This window comes from Coloeus monedula, assembly GCF_965178545.1.
Source record: "Coloeus monedula genome assembly, chromosome: 24".
NCBI classification, from domain to species: Eukaryota; Metazoa; Chordata; class Aves; order Passeriformes; family Corvidae; genus Coloeus; species Coloeus monedula.
In genome coordinates this window covers 3,553,713-3,578,586 of record NC_138804.1, presented here as the reverse complement: position 1 = coordinate 3,578,586, position 24,874 = coordinate 3,553,713, and the positions used below count along the sequence as shown (strand labels likewise).

The 24,874-nt window shown below is 49.4% G+C and overlaps 1 protein-coding gene across 1 annotated transcript in view; it reads left to right on the top strand.

Moving 5' to 3' along the window:
• GRIK3 (glutamate ionotropic receptor kainate type subunit 3) overlaps positions 1-24,874 on the top strand; it is a gene marked incomplete at both ends in the record, with an annotated part of 101,790 nt that overhangs the window by 37,525 nt on the left and 39,391 nt on the right. The window contains 4 exons of the mRNA XM_082296705.1: positions 17,391-17,567; positions 18,371-18,628; positions 19,953-20,134; positions 24,051-24,104. Of these exons, the coding sequence (XP_082152831.1) occupies positions 17,391-17,567; positions 18,371-18,628; positions 19,953-20,134; positions 24,051-24,104 (671 nt within the window). The remainder of the gene's footprint in view (positions 1-17,390; positions 17,568-18,370; positions 18,629-19,952; positions 20,135-24,050; positions 24,105-24,874) is intronic.

The following is a 24,874-nucleotide window of genomic DNA, read 5'->3' as shown; positions in this document are numbered from 1 at the left end:
ATACCCTGTTCCACGTACATGTCTGTGGAGTTTGAGAACAGGCTCGATAAATAATAGAGCATCTGTTTGCGAGAAGCAGACAAAGGGAATAATCAGGCCTGTACTTATTTTTATATCATAATTCACTGCTGGAGTGTGAGTGTCTGTGGCTGGACTCCTGATAAGCAGCAGCCAGGCAGGACGCGGTGACCAGCTGGTGCTGCTGGCACGGCTGCCCGCGCTGCAGCAGGGCCGGAGCCCGGCAGGACGGAGCGGAGCGGGGCAGGAGGGAAAACCGCAGCGATTCCGTGGGAGAGGAGGGAAGGGGCAGGCACTGAGTCACAGCCCTGGAGCACAACGTGTTCACCTCGACCACCGCGTCACTGTGACGCTCCACGGGTGGTGCTGGACCCCGCAGTGCTGTACCCCACAGTGCTGGACCCCGCAGTGCTGTACCCTACACCATGGTACCCCACACTGCTGTACCCCACACCGCTGTACCCCACACCGCTGTACCCCGCAGTGCTGTACCCCGCAGTGCTGTACCCCACAGTGCTGTACCCTACACCACGGTACCCTGCACTGCTGTACCCCACAGTGCTGTACTCCGCAGTGCTGTACCCCACACCGGTGTACCCCGCAGTGCTGTACCCCCACACTGCTGTACCCACACTGCTGTACCCCACACCACGGTACCCCACAGTGCTGTACCCCACACCGCTGCACTCACACCACAGTACCCCACACTGCTGTACCCCCACACTGCTGTACCCCACACTGCTGTACCCACACTTGGCCCCGAGCCGTGCCACTGCTCACAGCCCCTCCACACTGAGGGCTGGCAGGAAGGCACACAGGAAACTAAAGAACCAGGAAAGCAAAGTCCTGCCAGAGAGAAGAAAAACGACCCAAATATATGTGACAAGTAGTGTTTGAATAGGAAACACTGTCTCGCTGAACTCTGCACATAAAATGAGTGGAGAGAGTGGAAAATGTCTGAAGCAATTTGCAGGAGTTTATTGAATCCCCACAGGGAGCTCCAGATGGTTTGTGTGGCCAGTGTGGCATTTGTTGCTCATGCAAAAGCTGCCCTGAGTTTTCAGGAGCGTTGGTGATGACAAGAGTGTTTGCTTTCCTCTCTCCGTCCCCCCACAGACCCGGGGATTCTCTCCCCACAGAAGCCCTACAGCCCCTCTGTCGTCCCCTCTGTCACCACCAGCACTGGACAAGAGGGACGTGTTGTCCCTGTGCAGCACATGGGTGTTTCTCCCCTGTTTCCATGTTCTTTGGGAGTCAGAGGCTCATCCTCAGACCTGCCCTTCTGTTTTTTACAGTGCTTAAAGATGTTTTTGTGGGGTCTATAATGAGACAATCTGTTGTCATCAGGCTGTTCCAATGGGTTTGTAGGCACATTAATGCTCTGGCACAGCATTTCCTCAGGGGATGAGATCTGTAGGGCTGCTCCTGACTCCTGTCACAGCTTCCTCTGACAACACCACTACAGGTACAAGCCTCCATCCTGTCCCCACAGTTCTAATACTGCATCATCCACGAGTTTAAAAGCATCAGGTTTAAACCCACAAGATTCCCACACAGTCCTGTCACGTACAGTACAGCCATCCCCTGCAAACCCTTCCCTGGGCTCCATTTCCATGGTCTCTCAAACTCAGGTTGGAGTACCAGAGCCAGACATTCAGCTGGTGGAGAGCAAATGACTTCCAGGACCAGGGGAAGCAGCAGCTCTGGGGCAGCCTGTGACTTTGCAAACCACCTCGGAGGCAGGGAGAAGTCCTGAATAAATTATACATCCAAGCTATTCTTTCCTTCCAGTTTCTGATCAGCCCCCGCCCCCGCCATATGCTCTGCTCTCACTTCATTCTACCTAAAGTAGGAAAAAAAGTATTTGAGGTTTGGTTTTTTTCAGTTGTGAATTTTTAATTGGACTATAAATTCCACTTTGTTGTGTTCTAGAATGTTATTTTTATTTTCCAATAGAATTGTCTCTTCTTTGATGAGGGCAGAGATTTATTACCCAATTTCCATCTTTATGTCTCCCTTTCGGTCTGTTGTTTTAGCTGTTTCCTACTTATACGGACAATCCCTTTTCCCCATCTTTTTATAGCTGAATTTCCTCAAGTCCTTGTTTCTGTACTACTCATTAATACTCACTTCTTTTACCCAGTCTCCTCAGGATTCATCCTGGATCCATCCACAGACCTACATTTCCATTTTATATCTTCTTGAGAATGTCTCTGAGCTTTCCATAATTAGAGTAGATATTGTCATTGAGCAGTGTGATGTTACAGTGATTTTATGGCCGTGTTTATACTCTGTCCCCCTGCCCAAAGCCTGTACAGAATTACTGAAAAGCCACTGCATGTGTTTTTTACACACCCACATCACAACCTTCAGGCCAGCCTCTGGTTCTTGGCAGGTGAAGCCACAGCCTCTTGCCCAGGACCCTGTCAGGAGGCTGCACCAGTAGCTAGTGTTTTAACTGAGTTTGTGCAATAGAAGGAAAATAGAGCTGCAGTTAATTTAAGCACAAATACCTTGTAACCTGCTAATTAAACCAACTCCCCAGTGCTTTGCCCCAAAATGCCTCCTCATTACTAGGCACAGACAGCACGGCAGTAGGGACACAAGTAGGACACAGCTGTGCCCTGGCAGAGGGGTCTCCTGGCTTGGGCACTCCCACCCCAGCGTGGGGTGGGCGTGGAGACCTCGAGTACCCGCTCTGCACACCTGGAGAGCTGAACTGCCCGAGTGCCACAGGCACGGCTCTGCCTGCTCCCAAAGAGCACAGCAAAACCCAACCAGGGACAAAGCCCAGCACATATTGGATGCTGGCCATGCTGTAGCCAAAATCCAGGCCAGGGTGGGCCTGGTGTGGTGAGGTGACTCTGAGAGGGCAATTCAGGATTTAATTCCAACCCCTGCGCTGGCTACGGGGCTCAGTTTCTGACCTTTCTGCATGGGATTGCCATGTTTATCTAAGCAAAGCCTTTTTTGCTTCTAAACTAAAGAACCAACCCACATCCTTCACTATTATTTTAGTCTATTTATACAAAGTGTAGCTCTGTGCAGACTTGAAAGGTCACAGGAAAACCCAGGGAGTGGATTGGCTGCATCGGTTCTAATACTGCTGTGACACTGGGAGGATTCCTTGTATTAAGCCAGGAAAAGGCACAGTTATTAGTATCTGATTCCACTTTAAAAATGAAAATTTGCAGAAAGATTCAGAAGAGAGAAAAGTCTCCCCCCTTCCTCTGGAAAAGTGTTTCCAGTGGGGGTGGGTGAGCAGCAAGAGGTGGAGAGAAGTTCAGAAAGGCATTTGTGCTTATCCCTTTAACTCCACAGACAACTCCCATGTTCTTCTGTGACCTTTCACTTACACTCCTCCCGCAGAGCCAGACCTTTGTGTGTATTTGTTTCAGCATTTCAAAGCAGGGATTATTCAAAGAACACACAAGGAAAAATTAAGTTTCTTACATTCATGCAAATACCCTGTAAGAATGCGTTTCAAATTTGCCAGCAAAATATACTTGGGCAAGATCAACAATCCCTGCTTTGAGTTCTGGGAGGGAAAGATAAAAACAACATTATTAACAATAAAATCTGCGAAGGACAAAGCAACACCTCAGCACACATGTGGCTGCACTGATGACTGTGGCCCTTCCTCAGCTCACACCCCATAGCCGTGACTGCTCCCCCTCTGAGCCGAGCCACCAGCCCATGGGGACATGTCTGGTGTCCCCAGCAGAGCCATGAGTGGGGCAGGGGAGCCGCAACATCGTCAGCAGCCAAAGCCACACGTGTGACACAGGAGCTGTGGCGTCCTTGGTGGCCAAAGCCACCTGCCCCCGAACCACCTGCCTGTACCACCAAGGTGAGCCTTGAACTGCGAGTGCTGCCAGCCATCCCTTCACTAAGGGATAAAGGAATGAGGGTGGGGTTATCTCTGACCAACTCCAATATTCACCCTTCCAGTGGATTCTATTGACCGGCTGCAATTGCCAAAGAGATCAGCCTGGCTGTTCCTGGGCTTTGTGTCTGGACTGCTCTACTGGAGGAAAGAAAGAGTTGTGGGTTTCCTTAGGTGAGGGGAGAAGGGAAAGATGAAACTCAGTCTGAAACCCATCCAGTTGTTTTAGCAGCATGTTAATGAATGAAGTTCAGAGCAGCTCTTGTGAGCAAAGGAAGCCCAGTTGGAATAAACAGTTCCGCATGCTAATCCAGTCAGGGTTTCTGTCTTCATCTCCAAGGGGACTGCGGGATCATTACTGCATTAAGGCTCAGCTAAACAAAGCAGGAGGAACAGAGGTTGAAGCTGTGGGATTTTTGGTTTCATCAAGCCTGACATCTCTTAGATAACACATCATTTTCATCTCCATTTGAAAGCGTTAATAAAAATTTCTTAGTTCAGCATGAATGCTTTCGGAAGAACCTCCCAAATCCACAAAACTGAACAGAGAGCTCAAATGCACTGAAATTAACTCCTGTTTATTGGGGTAGAAGCATTTTATTACTGCAGGATGGGAAAGGATCACGCCTGGAGCTCCAGACAGTACTTTCTCCTTCAGGAGGGAGAGGATCCCCACTGAGCCAGGGTACCCAAACTCACTGCTGATCTTGAGCAAAGAATCATCTTCCTGGGCCTTAATCCTACTGCTGCAAGCTCTAAAAGTCACGTCCCTTTTCCCCTTGCCTTTTAGCTGGTGTCTGGTTTTTCCCTTTGCACTATAAAGCTGGAGAATTCTCTTTCTACTACAAAGCCGAGCGAAGCACTAAGCGGGTTAGGTTATCCCAACTCATTGTCTGGTGAGATGTGACTTAGGTCAGGCCTTGAAGTATTTCCATAAACAGTATTTAAGAAGTAAAATAATTCACACTGCATTTCTTACAAGTATTTGCCTGAGAGGGACCTGAGCAAAGCCTGGAGATCCACAGTGCTCCGTGCTCCAGGGAAGGCAAGGTCACCTCCATGACTGGGGCATCCCCATAACTGCCACTCTCGTGCTCCAAAGACAAGGGCAGCAGTGAGGGGTGCAAGGACAGACCCCCATCTCACTTTATGGTTTAGTTTCAGGTCTTTTCTGCATTGTTTCTATATTTCAGCAACAAGGCCCATTGTAGGAGCAGGAACACCACCACTGATTCCCAGTGTGCCTCATATATCCTCATTATTACAGCCCCAAGATGTTGATTTTAGCTAAGGAAATCCCACAAAGCCAGGGAACTGCACACACTCACCCTGGCAGAGTAGCCAAGGTCAATAGCAGCTGTAGGAGAGCAAAGCTCAGGTCAAGAGGATGCAACTTGAAACCCCTGTGCCCCCTGTCCAGCCCCCTTGCTGGGGTCTTACTGAGACTCTTGTGTTTGCAGCAGTTTAATTCTGGATTTTGCAGAGGACAAGTGGCAGTGACCCGGCACTTCATCTAATCAGATTCACGTGCTGTTGCCCAGCACAGTCCCACTTACTGCTGGGCCAGAAGATGCTAGAAGCATCTTTTCCAAATAGCCTTTAAATATATTACACGCCTCAAGAAGAAAGTGCTGCATAAACCAGCGGCTCGGCACTGCAGCAGGGGGTGTCTGCAGCATCCTCTCCACATTTGCTTTCACATGGACTGTTCTACTTATTAATCTTGGGTTTTGTCACTTAACTCTGAAACTGAAGATATTATTCAAGTTCTGCAGCAGTTACCTGTAAATGAGAGGTAAAGTCAGGGACACTCCCTGATTCCAATCCATGTCCAGGCACGGAGCAGTGACCCCCATGGGGCTGTTCCCTGGCTGCTCATCCCACACATGGGAGGAAGAGAAGGAGGATTGTTTTGCCCAACTTCATGTGGTTTCCCCCCAGACAATCTGCTTACTGTACAGCTCTTGTGAGAGGAGGATGCCAGCTTGTATTCACTGATTTATAAATAGGGTGGGAAATAGGAACCCTTCACTCCTCAGTTTTCCTGTCAGAAATCTCTTCCTTCAATATGCTTTTTAATTAAAGTCAAATTCAGCTCAAGTGCATGCTCAGCTCCTTTTGCATCTCTCACTCACCAGTATCCCTTTTTCCCAAACTTCTTCAAACCATTCTTCCACTGAATTCATGCTACTCCCAATTTACAGCTCCCAGTTTACACCATTACAAAGGAGATACTGACACACCTAAAATATAAGAAATGGCAGAAAAAACACCCTATTCCAGAACAAAAAGAAGTTACACTTCAGTCAGTAGATCCATTAACCCTTCCAGAGGCCTGCCTGCTCCCTGGAGCAGTTTGCTCATTGGTGCTAACGAGGCATGAGTTATTGCTCATGTTTATGATAGGGCAATGTATCCCATTAATTAGCTCTGCATGAATCAATGGAAGCCACTGAACACATAATCTTTGGTAATTCATAACACCGGAGCAGAGGCAACACTGTCCTTAGCGTTAAAGAAACGGTGATCATGATGATGAATCTCTGAATTCCACAAAACAGCAAGGCTCTGGCGTTGGTGTGAGCAGTTACAGGGTCAGGTCAGTGCTGAGCTGCCAGTGGCACAGTGACATCCACTGTCACGAGTGACAGACGGGTGTGTGAAGCACTGCACAATGACTAACACCCAGTTTTAACTGGGTTTGGATCTCTTAATAAAGTTTTCCTCTTCCACCTCCTGTAGAATTGGAATGTTTTTCTAATTCCCCCTTTTCTGATGTACCAATTAATAATTTACCCATTTTAATTTGTGATTCACTGTGTTTAGTCATAATAATGAATATTCAGCCTCATTAGCAGATACTTGGTTCAGTTTCTACTGAGACACTCAGCTCTGTAAGTGTGGCAGTGGGATCACTGGCAGTGGATCCCTCTGGCAGCGGCATTACTGGCAATGGGATCCCTCTGGCAGTGGCATTATTGGCAATGGGATCACTGGCAGTGGGATCACTGGCAATGGGATCACTGGCAATGGGATCACTGGCAGTGGATCCCTCTGGCAGTGGCATTATTGGCAATGGGATCACTCTGGCAATGGGATCACTCTGGCAGTGGATCCCTCTGGCAGTGGTATCATTGGCAATGAGATCACTCTGGCGGTGGGATCACTGGCAATGGGATCACTCTGGCAGTGGATCCCTTTGGCAATGGGCTTACTGGCAGTAGGTCCCTCTGATAGTGGAATCACCCTTTGGAGTAGTGGCCCCCAGTTCTGTGCAGGAACACGGTGCCCATGGCACTGACGCGGTGCCGATGGCACATGGTGCTCGTCACCTCTCCGGAGCAGGATGCCCACAGTGGGGTCCTGCCCTCCCCAGAGCTCAGCATGGGGCAGCTGAAACCCCAGATGGTGTTTGGGTCTGGTCCCCTCCCACAGCACAATCCAAAGCCCTTTTCCCATGGGAGCAGAGCTCAGCACAGATGGGATCAGGACCCCGTTCTGCTGTGAATACCCAGCTCTGCAAGGGCACGTGCCAAGCCCTGACCCTGGGCAAAGAGGCAGGAGCAGGATAAACCCACACCCAGGGCAGGCTGGCAGCAGGGCTGGGAGCAGGCAGGGCACCCAGCACGGTGACCGGGAGCCCCGGCCACACTCCCTGAGGCCAGCACAGTGACGTGCTCAGCCCATGGCGCCAGCACAGCCCCACGCCAGCTGCTCCTCCGTGGGCAGCCTGTTCCTCTGTGAGACAGAATAGGCTTTTAATATCTGGTTTTGATCATTTAGGGAATGTGGAATTCCTTTGGAGCCGTGCTGCTGGGCAGGTCCAGCACGTCCCTTCACATCCCCTGCTCTGTGTGTGGCTGTTTGTAAACCAAGAGTACAGATGACAGGAAAATAATGAAAGCATTTTTCAGAGCAGATCCTTTTGTCGTTCCTTTTTTCCTTTCATTCTCTGGAATAAAGTGCTGCTTTTAAGCCAGCAAATCTTTCAGCTGTAATTACCCTGGGCATTCAGAATTGAAAACTAAGAAATTGGGGGGAGGGTTAAAACAAAGGGAGGGAAAATAATAATTCATAAAATATATTGAAGATTGTAGGTTTACAAAATGCCCTCCCCAGACAGATCTTTCCCATCATAAAAGATATCAGTTAAGGTAGATTGGGAAGGAATTTGTAAAAAATTGTGAGCTTTTATTCTCAACAAGTTCCAGTGTAGGCCCCTGTGCTGCCCCCACCTCCTGTGCCCGGCAACCACCACATCCTGGCAAAGTCTGGTTTTTCCCTCTGCTTAACAACATTAAAACATTAAAATAGGAAGAGGAAAAGGCAGAATCGGTCTCTGAATCTCCCAATTACACCTTTGGCTGCCCCAGGCACCAGCAGCAGGGGCAGGTCAATCCTGCAGAGCCCCACGCTCCCTCTGCATCCCGCACTTCCTGGAGACCTGTTGAAATCTATTACAGACCTTTGATCTCTTTCTACAAAAAGGATTTTCTGAGGAGAGGAGATGGGATTAAGCAGAAACAATTTTCCCAGGGCATACTGTGTTTTTTTTCCTTCTCTGCTTTCATTTAAACAGAAGATGCCAACAGCAAAGATCCTGACAAGGCTTTGGGACTGTCAGCTCCTGAATGGAATCTATTCCATCAGTCAAATTTAGCATCTATCAGGAGCAAATACTCAGCATGTGGCACGAAAATCTTGTAAAATGGAACTGCTAAATATTTAGGGCAGATGACAAACAATATGTCATAATATTTGCAGAACTGCATTTGCCATTCAATGCATCGTCTTAGTCAAGGCTCCAATTTTTGGAAGCATCAATGCAAGAGTGAGAAACAAGCAGTTGACTGTCGGTGTTTGGCTACACTGTGGATGGAAAACAGCATTTAATGTAGGTTTCTTAAGTCTAATATATGCTACATGCCAGGTAGGTATTAACATTTATTAGCTGGGTCTTAGCAATGAATATTGGAGAAGAATTTAATGAACATACAATAACTGGCATTTTCATTCAGTTTGGCAGGTCTGTGTGCGGCCAATGGGCTCTCCCAGTGCAGAGCTCAGAGATTTGCAAAATCCAGTTTACCTGAGAAGGCAATTTTTTTTCCCAAAAGAAGTGGTTTTGGTTTCCAGCGCCCTGTATTCAGTTTACAGTGAATTTTCACAAATGAACCAGCTGGATCCAGTTTGCACTGGGATAAATGGGAAAAATACTCACCTGCTCAGTGGGAGTGCTGCTGGGTGGGGAGCCCCAAACGGGGGAGTGTGTGCAGGGGGACACAGGCCAGCCCTCAGCTCTCCAGCACAGAGTAAAGAGAAATCCAGAGTATTCTATTAGCCTGCAGGCTTTGTTAGAAGCTGGTCACTCCTGGCACGTGCTGGGATTTATATTTCAGGGTGGCCTCACTCCCTGCTCCATACCTGGCCCAAGCCGTGCCCTGATGCACACCCCAGATCCCTCCACAGGGCAGTGAAACGCCACAGAAAATACACTTCCAGCTGCGTCACCTCAACCCTGTAGCACAGATCTGCAATAATTTGAAGCTTTCAAATCCTTTTTTCCCCCATATATTACAGTGTAACACGTGATCTCAGCCCAAAGCACTGCCATAGAAGTGACATTTGAGTGCGCCTGATTTATCCAGCCATCAGTGATTCCCAGCACACATCTGCTGAGTTTAGACTGTTCCAGTGAGGTTTTGGGGAGGAGGGGCCCATTGCCCAGAGCAGGAGGGCAGGGGTAGGCATGGGGGAGCCTGGGGCTGATGGCACAGTCCAGTCCAGCTACCCCTCCCTGGCAGTGAGGTGGAGGCTGACATTGACCCCACGGTTTAATTCTGTGCCTGTGGCAGCTCACACACAAATGTGAACTGGTAAATAATCCCAGGGAGCCCAGATACCTGGTGAGGCGTCCCATAGTGATAACAAGACAAGCACAAGTATCCCAAAGCTGCCAGATCTCCCTTTTGCAGAGAAATAAGCCACTCAGAGCCTGTGGGAGCCTTTCCCAGCCAGTGCTGAGGGCAACGGTGGGATTGGGGGTCACTGGGAGATCTGCCCCTAGGGGAGGTCTCAGGCTGCAACTTCACAGTCACTTTGGGAGATTTGCATTTCCTGAGCTGAATATTCGGTAAATTAAAAGTTTTGTGGCATTTTCCTTGCCTTTATCTTGATGGGAATCTGTTCCTCTGAGAGTATGATGCTGCTTTCTTTTTTTAAATTAATTGAGCCTGCTTAAAAAAAAAAGAAAAAAAGCCCATTTCATTTTAATCATGTATTATGCAAATTAGAAATTTAAATATCATTAAGAAATCTGTTGCTAACTTAATTTATTTCTGCTGTAGCACCACTGAAGGCTTTTGATCTCAGATTAGCGCTTTGATCCACTCCTTTGGTCGGGGTTACGCTCTGCCACTGTGGTAAACGCTCTTCCTCAGATGTCAAACGTGCAACACCAGAACAGCTTGTTCAAAGCATGGCAGAGGAAACGCTGCCAATTAGGCCAAACGAGGAGGTCTTGCAATGAGGAGAAGTTTGCTTCTAGGAGTCACAGCCTGTTCTGCCATGCCCTGTTCTGCCATGCCCTGGCCATGCCTTGGCCCATGGGGACGAGCAGTGCCAGCGTCCAGCTGAGGATGCAACAGGTCATCCCTAGGAGCAGTGACAAACCTTTCCAGACCTTCCCTATCTACTGCTCATTAAAAACACAACCCGCCATGTTCCATTAATTCCTCGTTTAGTGCGAGTAAAGTGCTGATACATACATTTTAGCTCCAGTGGTTTTAATCAGTTAATTTAACCAGAAGCATTAATAATGTATTGCTTTGCCACTTGACTGCTCATCTGTTAAGCAGCTTATACATAGAAGAATGTCACCCCCTGTGACATGAAGTGCCTAATTCAGAGCAAATGAAATAGGATTTTGCATATTCAATACCAGAATGAGAAAAGAAGGAGACACCGTCTCCTGGGAATGGATCAACCTGCTGTGATGGGATTTCTGTCCTGGCAGGCGGGAAATCCCTCCTCGCGGGACACACTCACACTTTGCGGATCTGATTTTCTGGTTGAATTCATTTTCTTGGCATTACTCAGCAAGTACCTGGCTCTTCCTCCTGCTGCACCATGTGGTGGAATCAGAGGCACTGGGAATGTATCTCTGTCCATCAGCTCCTCTACGAGCCACCGTGGGGTCTGAGGGACACCCCCAGAGTGACCAGTGTCGGGGCTGTGGCAGGGTGGTGACAGCGGGACTGTTCCCACTCAGGTTTGGCCCCACGATGCAGAGTCACAGCAGCTGAAATAGAAATGTTCCTGATCACGTTTGAGGGTGTTTGTTTGGGGACAGCAAGCTCCTGGACGCTGTGGGGATCAGCCACCCCACTGTGCCTGTCCCTCCTCTGAGCTCACGGGCGATTCAAGCTCCACGTTCTGCCTCTTGGAAGGATGCTGGGGAGCAAATCCAGTCAGGTGTGCTGGAGAGTTCAGGAACGCCCAAACCCAAGCCCACAGGGGCTGTGCACAGCCCCTACTTGGCTCCATCTCTCTGTAGGGTATCGTGGACCCAGGGAAAGTTCATGGATGGGCAGGTATGTCATGGGCTTCATCAGCCCATGGAGGCAGCATGAAACTGGGGTCCTCAGAAAAAACAGGTGGAAATGCCTTGGACCTGAGAGCCAAGGAAGCTGCCAGGGTGGGAGCAGCTCAGGGACAGGCTGGTGCCTTTGTAAGAGACACACAGTGAACGCAGGCAGAGTGTGAGCGTAAGTGATCCAGACACAGCGGCTCTGAGGTTAATCCTCTCCCTGTGTTGCAGGCAGATCCTGCTCCTGGGTTTTTAGCAATCAGCATCCAGAGCGAGGAGCTCCCATGGGCAGGGCCAGCTCAGTCCCCAGGCCGCCGAGCCCTGCACAGGGGCTCTCTTGCGTGATGCGTGTTGATGAAGCCTGAAATTGCTTTGGATCCGTGGTTGTGCTGCATCACATTAAGCAGTGCCATGCTGAAGTGACAGGGCCAGTGCATGATCAGCAGCAGTTGAAGGGGACAAGGACTCAGATCCTGCCTCTCTGTCAAAACCAAGAACCCACTGACAGACCGCGGGAATTATTTTCAGCTCCTTCCCAGAAGGTTTGTTTCAATCAGTTTTCAAGTTGTGCTTACTGCCTTGGCATGGAGCGGCTCCGTGGTCCTGCTGCAGGGCACATCCCAGGATGCTGCCATCTGGCACATAGGGCTGGATGGGAGCCTGTGGAGGGCTGGGGCAGGGGGATCCACCGCACCTCTCTGTCAGCAAGGGCTTCCCAGGAGTAACAAGGGCTCTGGTAGGGTGGGAGCCCCCAGAGCTCCTGGCACTGCTTTCCTCACTCATCAGTTTATAGGGTGGGTTTGTTTCTGGGACCAGCTGGCATCAACACCAGACCTGGGGGCTCTGCTCCATGCTGGGCTGAGCACAGGACCAGCTCCTTGGAGCATGCTCGCAGAGCATTTCACAGTAGCATCTCCTTGGGGGAAGGTGCAAGGAGAGACTTCTGAATAAATCTGTCATTGCTTTCCCTTTTTGTTTTGCTGATATTTATTACCTTCTGGATTTTGCTGCTCTCACTGCATCCTTGTTATTGCACCTGAGACTGTCACAGTCCCTCAGGGTGGGCAAGCTCTGGGAGTTGAAGCCCCATTCCCAGTCACAACCTCATGTTCCTGGGAACTTTCTTTCACTTCCCAGCAGTGTTGTCTCATTTCTCTACATAATGCTGCTGTATAAACAGCAGCTCTCAGGGGACTTGGGCCATGACATTGAGATTCTCCCCACTGGACTTGTCAGCCAAGCAGCAGTGTCGTTCTCCAAGCCTTCCCAGGGAGACAATTCTGTGAGGAAGACTCTCCACAGATTCTCCATTCTCTACCTCAGGGACCTGTGGAGCAGCATCCTGCAGGAACAGGCACTCAATTCTGTGTACCTATCCTGATCAGCCCATTTGCTAATACTGTCCCCAAAACAGCGTGATTTGTCCTCAGAAGAGGGCAAATCCCATGCCTCAGAAGGCAAGAGGAAAAACATTTTATAACCTCAGAGAAAAAAACCACAAAAAATACAGCTCTGGGCATGGAAGGGCTGTGAGAGGGAACGGGAGCTCCCGTGTCCCTGCGGAGCTCCGCTGGCTCCATCCTCGGTAAGAGCTGTCTCAAACCAGGTATTTCTTCCCGGATGTCACACGGAAAGAGGCTGTCAGAGCTGTCTAAATGTGTGAACAACACTGTCAGCGGGGGAGAGAAAAGTGTTATCAGAAATAGTTGTTCTTCAAAGCTAAATAACTCCATGATTTATAAGGAGTAGAAGATAAGAGATCACACCACACGCTGAGGGCTGCTGGAATTTTCTTTCTGAAAATGAAGCTGTTTGTTTTGGTAAAAAGCAAAAGAAGGGAGAAATGAAAACCTAAAATATATTCTCCTTCTTGACTTAGCTCTTGACAAAGCTAAAAATAACTGCACTGGCACTGAGCCCATGCAGCCACGTTCTGGGATCACTGGAGTAGTGGAGGATGGTTCCCAGCTCATTGTCCAGGTGTCTTTCCAGCTCCATTCTGGGGCCATTCCCAAGGTCTTCCAGCACCACCCCTGGGGACAGAGGAATGCAGTGCAGCTTTGCTGGATGCAGATAGACCTGGGCCTGTTCTGATTGTCATCAAAGGGATTTTAGGTGTTCTGTGGGATCCAGGTCTTACCCTAAAGAGAGGCTCAAGTTCTGTTACTCCAAGTGAGACCCCCTGTGGTTTTCAGCCAAACTTCCCCTTGTGCCAGGCCAGGCTCCTTCTGCCAGCCTGGCCCCACTATTGCTCCTCTGGTCTAGATCCAAAGGGAGTTTCAGGCATTTGCTCTGGAATTTCATTTCAGATTTTGGAAACTCCTCACCTTAGCAGCAATGTCGAGGTCATCAAATAAAATAACATAAACCAGTCAGACATGAAGTTGATTGTAATTAGTGTGTTTTCCCATATGCTGGTTGACACTCTCCAGAGAGCAATTAGTCTGCTTTAAGAGTAAAAGACAACTGAATAATTATTTAACCTGCCTGGGATTGATTTTAAAACCCAAGAAGTCAGATATAATAATGGATGACTTCATAAAAAACTATGGAAAAGTAAGCGATAAGGGTTGAAAGCCTTCATCAACAGCTTGTGTGAGGCATCTCCTACAAGGCTGACTCCAGTCCCAGATCCCACTGCACCAAAGGCACTACAAACATGCATAAAAGGAGGGTTTCCAGGGAAAAATATCTATGCAAACAAAGTCAACCTGAATTGATAAACTTCAGCAGGGGTTGAACAGCACATGGCGCTGCAGTGGGGAGTCCACGGGCTCTATTGACTGGTCAAGGAACAGCACAGATAAATCAGGCAGCTAATCCTCTCACAAACCTCAGGAGGATGTCACAAAGCATGGCAGACCTTGTCACGGCCATCTTTTATCTCTCTGCCAAGCAATGGGAGGGAAAGAAAGAAGGAATGAGAAGCTGAGACCTGCACAGACAGGAAATAGGGGGAAAGGCCACGAGCACCACAGAGCATCCAGTGATCTCCAAGGCACTGGAACTAGCTTCCAAAATAGGGCAGAGGTTTAGGGAGGGACAGCAACACTAAAGGAGCTTTAGTTTTCCTCTCTCAGGTGGGATTTGTTGGCAGGTGGTGTGTAAAAGTGGAGACTGTTTTGTTGTGGACTTCCACACCCAATGATTCTCATTTGTGAGTGAAGCCAGATGAGGTTTCTGCCCAAGGCCCATGTGGGATCACTTGCAGTGGAGCTACCCACCACTGCCCAGCCCTCAGCAGCAGATTGCCCAGCCCTGCTCCTTCATCTCTCCTGCTGAGGGTTGCAGGGGACCCCAGGGGTCCCCCAGCCAGGCCATCAGCCAGCTGATGTCACATCTCTCACACTCTCAATACCACGAGCTGAGCGTCTCCATTTTGCTCAAATGGAAGAACTGCAACAATTATTTTCATAATTAGCTGGCTTTGCAAATTAATGCCAGTTATGCTGTGTAATCATGATGAAGATTATGCATTAATCAGCTGTTTCAAGCTAGTTATTAGGCTCTTTAAATAATGATGGGAATGAACGTCTCTGAAGGAGCGGCGCAGCAGCCAAGAGGGACGGCAGTGTGGGATGTGAGGATCCGACGGGATGCGCTGTGCCAGCAGTGCAGATCTCACATCAGCTGCTCCCAGTCTCCCCAGTTTTGGAGCAAAGACCAGGCTGGGGCATGTGGTGGTTGCCCTCAGCACCTCGGCAGCTGTGGGAGATTCCCAATGTCTCAGTGTATTCCCGGTGTGCTCCCAGCAATGGGAAATACACAGAAATGCATCCCTTCTGCCTGTCAGCTCTCTCATCGCCTGGCCCTGAACTCAAGGTACTGGGTGGCTGCACAGAAAATTCTTTCCTGTCAAAAAGCCTATTATATCCAACTATGTATAGTTGGATGTCTGGAATGGGAATTTATTTAGGATCAAACACCGATAATCCACATACCCAGCCCCTCTATACTCTCTCATAATAAGACATGCTCCAGCGCAACTCTGAAAGTGCTGGGCTGGGAAAAAGCCTAATGCTAGCTAGTGGATAATCAATGTAACATGAATCAGTTATCACTTCAGGATGATGCTGTAAAACAAAAAATCCCTTTCTAAACAGTCTGGACAGTGAAGCTTTGAACAGAAAGACAGGAGTGAATCTCAGACTCACATTAGTTTTGTTTATTGTGTCTGATGTATATGAACCTTCTTCTGCCCTAAGAAACTTAAATTGGCTGCTAGCATGTGCAAACTTTGATGTGGATGAATAATTTTTCTTTGCACCAGTCAAAACCCAAATGTTTTGGCATAATCCAGTGAGAATGAGGCACGTGGACAATTCTGCTACACTCCTGCCTACGCTGTTCAGCATTCTGGATTGAAAACCTGCCCATGAGTGACTGGCTGAAAATCACGTGAGACTGAAATGACGCTCCAGAATGAGCATTCAGCCTCTTTTTCTTTATTCTTCTGCCTATTACCAAAATTAGCACCGAGTTCAGTGGTTTTTTCTAGCAGAGACATGCAGGGAACAGCTCAAACTTTTTTATGTCTATGAATGTAAATTAATTCCCACACTCAATTCACGACTGGGGACACAGATGCACGAAGACTGCAGAGGAAGAGGAGGAAAGGGACTTGTCACGATCAAGGGGAACAGAAAGTCAAAGGCCTTTTGCAAGTCCTTCTGCTTCCTTGCTGAGAACATCTCCAACCATCACTCCTGTCCTTCATCCACTCCATGGCTCTGGTCACATTCCTGGGAGGACACCCAGAGCACGGCCGTCAGCGAAGCTGTCAGCGTGTCTCTGGCCAAACTGGCACTCCTGGCTAACACCAAACTGCCACAAAACTATAGAAAATGTGCTCCGGCTGCTGGAGAAGGATTCATGGTGTTGCCTGAAGGCCAGGAGGGCTGAGCAGACATCTGTTGTCGACAACAAAACATTTGAAGACTATCTTAAATTGAAGAGGAAGATTTTCCTTCTGCTAATGAACCCTGAGACCATCTGTTACCAATTGTACTTGCTTATCTCACTCATCCATTAATTATTTTGGTTTACTTTTGAATAAGATAGAGCAAGGTTTGTGTCTTTCTGTGGTTCTGCGAGGGGCGCGGGATGGCTCCTGCATCTCAGAGACAAGGACACATCGTTACATAACCCATGCCTGCACCAAGTCACTCCAGTTAGCGTGGCTGTCAGTGGGAACTGAGGACAAGACTCACAGACACGAAGCCAAAAAACCCAGCGATGCTGCGACATGAGCTTGTTGCCCTTGGGGAGGTGTAATGGCATTAACAACTTTTGGACACAGGAAAGCTGCATCTGAGATATGCATTACTGAGCAGAGGAGCTGTAGGGTAGGCAGATCCAGAAGTCTCTGCTGGCCTGAATTAAGAACATGGAGAACTAAACATGAGGAACAATAAAACAGGAGAAGGGGACTGAAAATGGCACTAAAAATAGCCATCAGCAGCATTGCCCTGCCTGTCTCCTGTGCGAGGACCAGAGGTGGGTGATGAGGCAGGAGGATTTCAAGAGGAGGGCAGTGCCAATTTTGTACCCAGTAACTCCTCAGAGCACAGACCTGGAGCCTCCCTGCAGCTGGGCAATAAGCCTGTCCACTTCCCAAGGTCTGGTCCTATAGTTTTATGGGAAGCCACTTATCTGGCTCATAAAAATATTCCAAGACTTTAAACTGCCTCTTATTGACCCACAAAGCTGCCATCCTGAACATTCTCAGGTGCATCAGGATGTAAGAAAATCCCAAGTCCTCATGTCTTCATTTCAGTACAGGACAGGTCCTCAAGCAAGCCCTGCTCCATCTGCAAACGTTCCAAGAGTTTTCTCATCCTTGCTGCATAAGTTTATGAAACAAACTGCAGCTCAAAGGTGGATTTTTTTATCTTGCAGGAGGAATCTTTGAGTACGCAGATGGCCCCAACCCGCAGGTGATGAGTGCCGAGGAACATGCCTTCCGATTCTCCGCCAACATCATTAACAGGAACAGAACTTTGCTGCCCAACACAACCCTAACCTATGATATCCAGAGGATACACTTCCACGACAGCTTTGAAGCAACTAAGAAAGGTAAGAGCAGAGCAAACTTCTGAGCAGCTTTGTGGCCATTTGTTCAGCGTACGAAAGGTCTGGTTTCCAGACCAGCAGCTTGTTCTGTCCTGCTCTCACCAGTGATCTGGATGAGAACTCCTGCCGGAGCTGACCTTCCAGAGGCATTTTAATGGGGGAACAACTACCTTTTTTCCCTCTGAAAACCTCACAAAACTCCTTTCAGCATTTGCTCTAATCCTGAGCGAAGGTCTGGAGGCCATGCCTGTGTTTGTGTCACTGTATTGCTGGCAGTGTTCACATCCATCGCATGGATGTTCTGTTCTCTTAATAACAGTCACTTTTGATTACTGGATAACAGCAGCACACTTGAATTGCCGAAGGGGAGGGACTGCACAGCAAAGGCTGCGAGCTGGTGACCTGCAGGCTCGTGGAGTTTGATTCTGGTTGGGGAGAAAGGAAACCTGCTGCCTGAGCTGGCTGCTGCTGGAGGGACATCACCAGGAGGGAGCTACCTGCTCCCAGCCAGCCCAGTGACCCCCTGTCCCTTTTCAAATGGTTTTGCGCTGGCGGCTCCCTCAGAGGAGCCTGGGACTCCTCTGTGCCTCCACCCACTGGTCCAGACCCACCTGGCATAACTCCTCCTCTCTCTCTCTGTGCCTCCTCCCTGCTGTAATTACCCAATATCAGTGCTGGGTCAGTGCCCAGAAGTGTCTGTCTACCCACTGCCCCAGCCCAGGGCAAGCAGCAGGGCTGTGCCCAGGGCTGCCTCACACTCAGCCCCCCAAGGCTTTGCTGACAACTTCCCTCCCTTCCCCCTCCAGCCTGTGACCAGCTCGCTCTGGGGGTCGTTGCAATATTTGGACCTTCCCAAGGCTCCTGCACCAATGCAGTCCAGTCTATCTGCAATGCCCTGGAAGTCCCCCACATACAGCTCCGATGGAAGCACCACCCTTTGGATAACAAGGACACTTTCTATGTCAACCTGTATCCTGATTATGCTTCCCTGAGCCACGCCATCCTGGACCTTGTGCAGTATCTGAAATGGAGGTCAGCCACGGTGGTGTACGACGACAGCACAGGTGGGTAAAGGAGGGGTTAAAGAAGGAATCCTGGAGATTTTCTGGTTTGGGTCTCTTTGGGAACTTTCCCAATGAACCCTCTCAGGAGCCAAATGATGCCGCGTGCAGTGACGGGTTCCCAGGAGTTCTGAATGGTGCTGTGGGAGGCCCTGGGATCTTTCTCAGCATTTCATTCACAAAGCTCTCAGAAAGTGGGGAACTCCTGGCTCCATGAGCTGGCAAAGGGTCATGGGGGGGTTCATTGACATGGGGTGACCATCTCATCCTGGCTCTTTTGGGACTGTGGTGCCCCTCTGCACCAGAAAAGCCCCTGTCTGCAGTGGCCATGGAGGGAGCAGTTCCCAGCTAAAACCAAAAGCAGTTCTGGAAAGTTTGTTGTTTTCTGGATAATTCTGTAACACAGAGCTGGCAAAGTTCTTCATGTAAGGAAATCTGTTGATGGTTAAACAAAGCAAAGCACTGCACAGCACTAGATATAGACCCCCCCCAAAAAACAAAAGCCACATTGGATAGCCTGTCCAACCTAATTTCACTAAACCAAATGGTTTCTTTAGGGGAGGGCTGATGAGAACACAGTTTGACATTCCTGTTTTGCAAATGTGGGTCACAGTATGTTCCCTTCGTGGCATATTCTAATGTGTTTCTTCTACTATGCAGAGGGACACGCTTCTCCCTTTTGCAATAGGCATCTGCTGAAATTCTCCTTGCAACACCAGATTCCAATAATTCCTGCTCAGCTGCATCCACCATGGCTCTTTGCCTTGCACAGGAAACAGGAATGAATTCTGAGGGTAGTAGGAAGTTACAAGTTGTGATTAAGTGACCGTTACGATCTACGCAACTCATAAATCCAAGCGCATAGTCACTTTTTCCTTTTGCTGCTGTGCGTGGTAAATATGCAGATTTTAATTTGTTGTGTAGCTGATTATCATATCCTGTCCTTTCTCAAGGGCACATCTGCTTAAGAAAATTTTTTTGTGATCCCAGAAGTGTCAGAGGTTAGGACCAACCTGCTGTTCTCCCCTTCCTACCTAGTGCAGGGATCCCATCCAGCTCTACTGGCTGCAGCAGTGGCAGGGAAGCACCAGGAAAAGCCATTCTGTCCTAGAAGAGCTGTTCTGGGGTTAATGGTTGACGTGTGACACCTTGGCTTTGATACCCTTTAGCAATGGCCATTTGAGGGTGGGATGGATGGAGGGAGGGAGGGAAGGAGGTCCTGGTCTCATTCCATGGGGAACAGGGGAAGCACTGAGCTGCTGTGGCCCAGCCCGTGGGGAAGGCAGACCTGTAACACTGTGGGTTTGTCTCTATGTGATACCTGAAGGCCTCATACGGCTGCAGGAGCTCATCATGGCCCCGTCCCGCTACAACATCCGCCTGAAGATCCGCCAGCTCCCGCTGGACACCGACGATGCCCGGCCGCTGCTCAAGGAGATGAAGCGGGGCAGGGAATTTCGCATCATCTTCGACTGCAGCCACCTGATGGCAGCTCAGATCCTCAAGCAGGTGAGCGGGGACGAGGGGGAAAGCAAAGTGGCTGCCGTGGAGCCCATGGGTGTGGGGTGGCCCCACACTGGGGTGCAGCTTTCCCTCGGGCCACAATCCACAGCCACACTAAAAGCTACGGCATGCCCATCCTTCAAGGACACCGTTGGATTTCTACAGAAAATGGAGTTTTCACAGAAAAACTGGAAGTACCAAACAGTGGCTGTGGGTAAGAACGAACAAATGGTACAGGAGGAGAAGGGGCGGTGCCGAATGCAGCGCCAGGCCCAGGCTGGTGCTTGACAATTCTGTACCTTTCCCTGCAGCTGCACAGCCCCAGGCTTCTTCCTTGTTCCCGCTTCCTTCTTCTCTCTTCCCTCTTCCCCCTCCATCCAGATTGGTACCTGTGGCTCTCCCAGCCAGGCCCAGCCAGGAGGGACGGCATCCTCTGTCCTTTCCCCAGCACCGTCTGCAATTCTTGGACTTTAAGCCAGATGTCAGTGATTTTCCATTCATTTAGGCTCTGTCCTTTCTTCCTCCACAAGTTCCTCCACTGGCATTCTTGCTGCTCGCCCCAGCTCCTCCTCATTCCCAAGTGCCTTTGGGTTTCAGGGTCAATATGAGGCAGAGGAAAAGGCTCTCACAGAGCTGCTAAAAACCAGCCGGTGGAAGTGTTGCTCCTATCAGCTCAGCACAACACCACCACACAGATTAAATAAATCCCTGAAGGGATGAGAAACTGAGCACAAGGCAAGAGCCTTCTCCTGCAGCCTGCTTGATGCAAAATGAAGGGAAATGCTCAGAGAACTTGGAAAGCCTGGGAGGGATTATTACAGGAAGCAATAGAAGGAGCTCATTGTCTCCTGCCAGTTATTTTCCCGTGCTGGTTGTGTTTGGTGCTGCTCACTTATTACGCAGTTTATTATAGTTTATTGTGCCATCTGCTCAGCTCATCACCACCAGTGCAGAGTGAGGAAGATGGAGGAGAGGGGAGACTAGGGGAGACAAGTCTCTCTAAGTCTTTCTGGCTGGGTTTGTCTGTGTGTCGGGGTTTTTTGACCTGAAGCCATGGATTTCAGCTTAGCAATATACACCATGTATTTTTACTCAGGGAAATACCGTGAAGTATTTTCAGAGTCTGGGAAGTTGCACAAACTCAAACCACTGCCTGACTGGTCTGCATGCCTGGCCACTCTGGTGTGTAACATCGGGCAGGCTCAGAGCAGTGCACCACGACCTGCAGGTCACCTGCATGTGCTGAAGATTAAGAAGCTTAGAAACCTTATCTTTCCCTCACTTTTCTACCTGTAGCAAGAAATGCATGTCTAGAGGTGCCACCTTCATTTGTGAAACAGCTCTTTTCCACTGAAAGTACGAGCTAGGCAAAGCCATCTCCTGGAGGTTGGGAGTCTGCTTCCCTGAGCAGTGGTAGAAGAACAGTGCACAGAACAAATAACGGACTGCAAAAAAAACCCCAAAAAACAAAAAACAACAACAAAAAAACAACAGGGAGAAAGGCCCAGACTTCTTTTTATGCCAGAATCAGTAATATTCATATTTTATTGCTGTTATGTGCCTTTTGTAACATTTTGGTCACTACACCAGTCAGCTCTGCAGACATTTGGCTGGACAGAGTCGAGTCTCTTGGCCCTGCTGCCACCCCTGTGCAGCCTCGTGGATGGCAACAAGGTTCTCACAAGACTTGTGCTAAAATTTCCACTCCTTCACACTGATTTTCGTTGCACATCTTCAGATAACACAGAAGATTTGAGCACCTACAGCCTGTGCTGGCCGAGGCACTTCTGACTGAGCAGTGCACACACCATCATGCCAGTCAGGATCTTGCTCCCCAGGGATTCAAGGTTCCATGCTCCCACAGCACACCTCTGATCATTTGGGCAGGTTTTTTTAACTGGAGTAGTAAATTAGTAATCCATGAGTAACACCACATGAGCTGGCACAACTGTACAGGTAACGCTGTCAAGTACTGCTCTAGCCTGGGTCCCTTGGAGTGACCAGACATCAAACCATCCATTATTTTGCCCTCTTGGAAAGCAAATCATGTAGAAACCTATCAGAGAGTGAGTCCTGCTTGTGAGGCTTTCCCATTCTACCCCAGATTCTTCAGCCTTGCTCAGTTTTGGTGCCTTGTTATCACTGCAGGTCTGTTCCCAGGCTTCCCCGCACTGTCCCAAGCAGCCGCTGTGCTCCGCAGGGCACAGCTGTGCCTGTCAGCTCCTGCTCTCATCCTGGCCACTGCCTGTGGCTTATCCACCTGGAGGATCATTTATTCATTTCCCCACAAACCCAGATGCATCCTGCCCCAGGCTGCCAGTGCTGGGAAGCTGGAGCTTCCTTCTGGCAGTGTGTCTGGGCTCCTCAGCTATGGCCAGAATGATCCAGCTGTAGAACCTGAAGTGGGGTCTCATTATTTGCTCCAGATTGGCTTCCCATCACTAACTGATGCTTCGCATACTGAGGTACCACTCCCTGCTTCAGCTCTTTGAACCAGGGTGTGCAGGAGGGAGGGAGCTACACTGCAGCCCCCTGGATCCACTGACCAGGCAGGGATTGGGGAACAGGATGGTGAATGGCCACAGGGACAGCCCCAGACTTTCTAAAAGCTACTTCCAGAGCAGGAAACCTGGGGTGAAATCACACTCCAGAGTCAAAATATCTAGGCTTGCAATCCACACCCTTTCCTTTTTGCTGTTTTTTTGACATCTCACTTCTTTTCAGACTGTCACTTCCTTCCTCGGAGGTAAATTCCGCCCTAGTAATTTTAGCAAAAAACCAAGGGAAGCAAACATTTCCTGGGGGGACTTGAAGTTGCTTTCCCATCAGTGGGGATTTTAAAGTGCTCTTGCATGTGTTTTCTCCAGAAAACATGCTCACACAGTCAGCATCCCAGCCAAACCCACGGGAGTCTTCCTCTCACCAGCCACCAGCTTCAAGGTGACCTTTCTCATAGACTGAAGTGTTCTCCCCCATGTTGTGTGGGGCCTGGACATGGTCATCCAGCCAAGACCCCTTCAGCCCATGGTTGTTCTCTGAAAGAGCTTCCAGGACAGTCTGCTCTCTCCAGTGCTCAGTTATGCAAATCCCAGCAATCTGCAGAAGGCCTCCTCTGTGCAGGGGCTGGCAGAGAATCTCAAGCTGTGCTGTCCAAGGGCCCTCTGGACCATGATCTCCAAAAGCTGAGGGACGTGGTATTCCCACTCCCCATCCTTGTGCCTACACCTTCACTGACCCACTTCTAAACCAGGCCCTAAGTTAGGATCTGAGTGTTGTGCCCAGGAAGGAGGGAAAGAGGCAGGAGCTCCACGTACTCACTGCACAAATGGGATTGAAGATGGGGATGCAGAGGCTCAGAATTACACGTGTCAGGAATCAAAACCCTTTCAGCTGGCTTCCTGGCCACTACACGGATGTGTAACTATAAGAATAGGCTATTTATGGTCAATCTGCACAGGTTTATGTGAGGCTGCTCATTTAGTACTGGAGAAGGAAAGGTGACCCCCTTTCTCACAGCTGTGCCAACAGAGCCTGTGGCCCTGGAGGATCCTGCGGCCCGGGAGGATCCTGCATTGTCACATGCATCCATGAGCATGGAGAAGTGCCACCGTCCTGGCACACCCAGGGACAACCCGTATCACCCAGAGATGCCACCAGCCCTCATGGCAGCTGGATACTGAGGCTTTGCCACTGTTTCAGAACAGCTTGAGGACCACAGCGCAGCTCAGCTCAGCACTTGAGCACGTGCCTCTTGCTGACAAAGCATGGCTTAACTGCTCCATGAGATCAATCCTCAATCCAGTCCCAGTGCTTCCGGGTCTCTCCTGCCACATTCACCTATGAGCTCTGAGTTTTATGTTGCATGGCTGTTGTTATATTCTTGTATCCACTTTACTAACCTCTTTTCCCTACTCTCCTTAAGGCTATGGCAATGGGGATGATGACAGAATATTACCACTTCATCTTCACCACTCTGGTAAGTATCTGTCTGTGCACACACCTTGTACACTCCTGATGGGGGGTGGAATGTGAGGGGGCAGCTGGAGCGGGAGGGTGGGACTGGTCTGATCCTGGAGTGCACGGCACCATGATGGCGTGGGAAACGCAAGGAAGTGGGAGATCTGGGACCCTACCAGAAGGAGAGAGCAGGGCTGGACTTCGCTGCAGGTCAGGGTCAGAGCCCAGTGACCTTGGACAGGTCACTCCTTTGGAATGCACAGATGTGGGTTCTGGTTTTATTTTCCCTTCCAGTCATTTTGATTTCAGTGCAGCTCCCCACGCACTGACAATGAGCACAGGGAGAGTGCAAGGCTGCAGCCTCCACCCAGGATTTGGTGGGACCCCAATTCAGCAGGAGCTGGGGATGAGCCCCCAGAAACCCCTCTGCAGCCAGGAGCAGCCCTGCTGTGATCCAAGCTTCAGTCCTGAAGGTTTATTTTGCAGGAAGGGAACTCAGCCTGACATTAACTCCCCTCTGTTAAGCATGGGCCAGTTCCTCTCTGACTCTGAGAGGCATTTGGCTTTCCTGGCAGGGTCACTTTTGTCTCCATTTAAGATGCTATTGTCTACTCTACTGTTGAATTTTGTGTGATTTTGAAAATCCAATTTATCTTTTTGCCTTTAGGAAAGAAACAGACTAAACTAACCCTTAAAAACTACAGAATTTATTTTTCAAATGCAAAAGACATTTTAATTACCCCTGCTGCCATTATCTATTCCAGGCAGCTTTAAGCATTTCCCAGATAA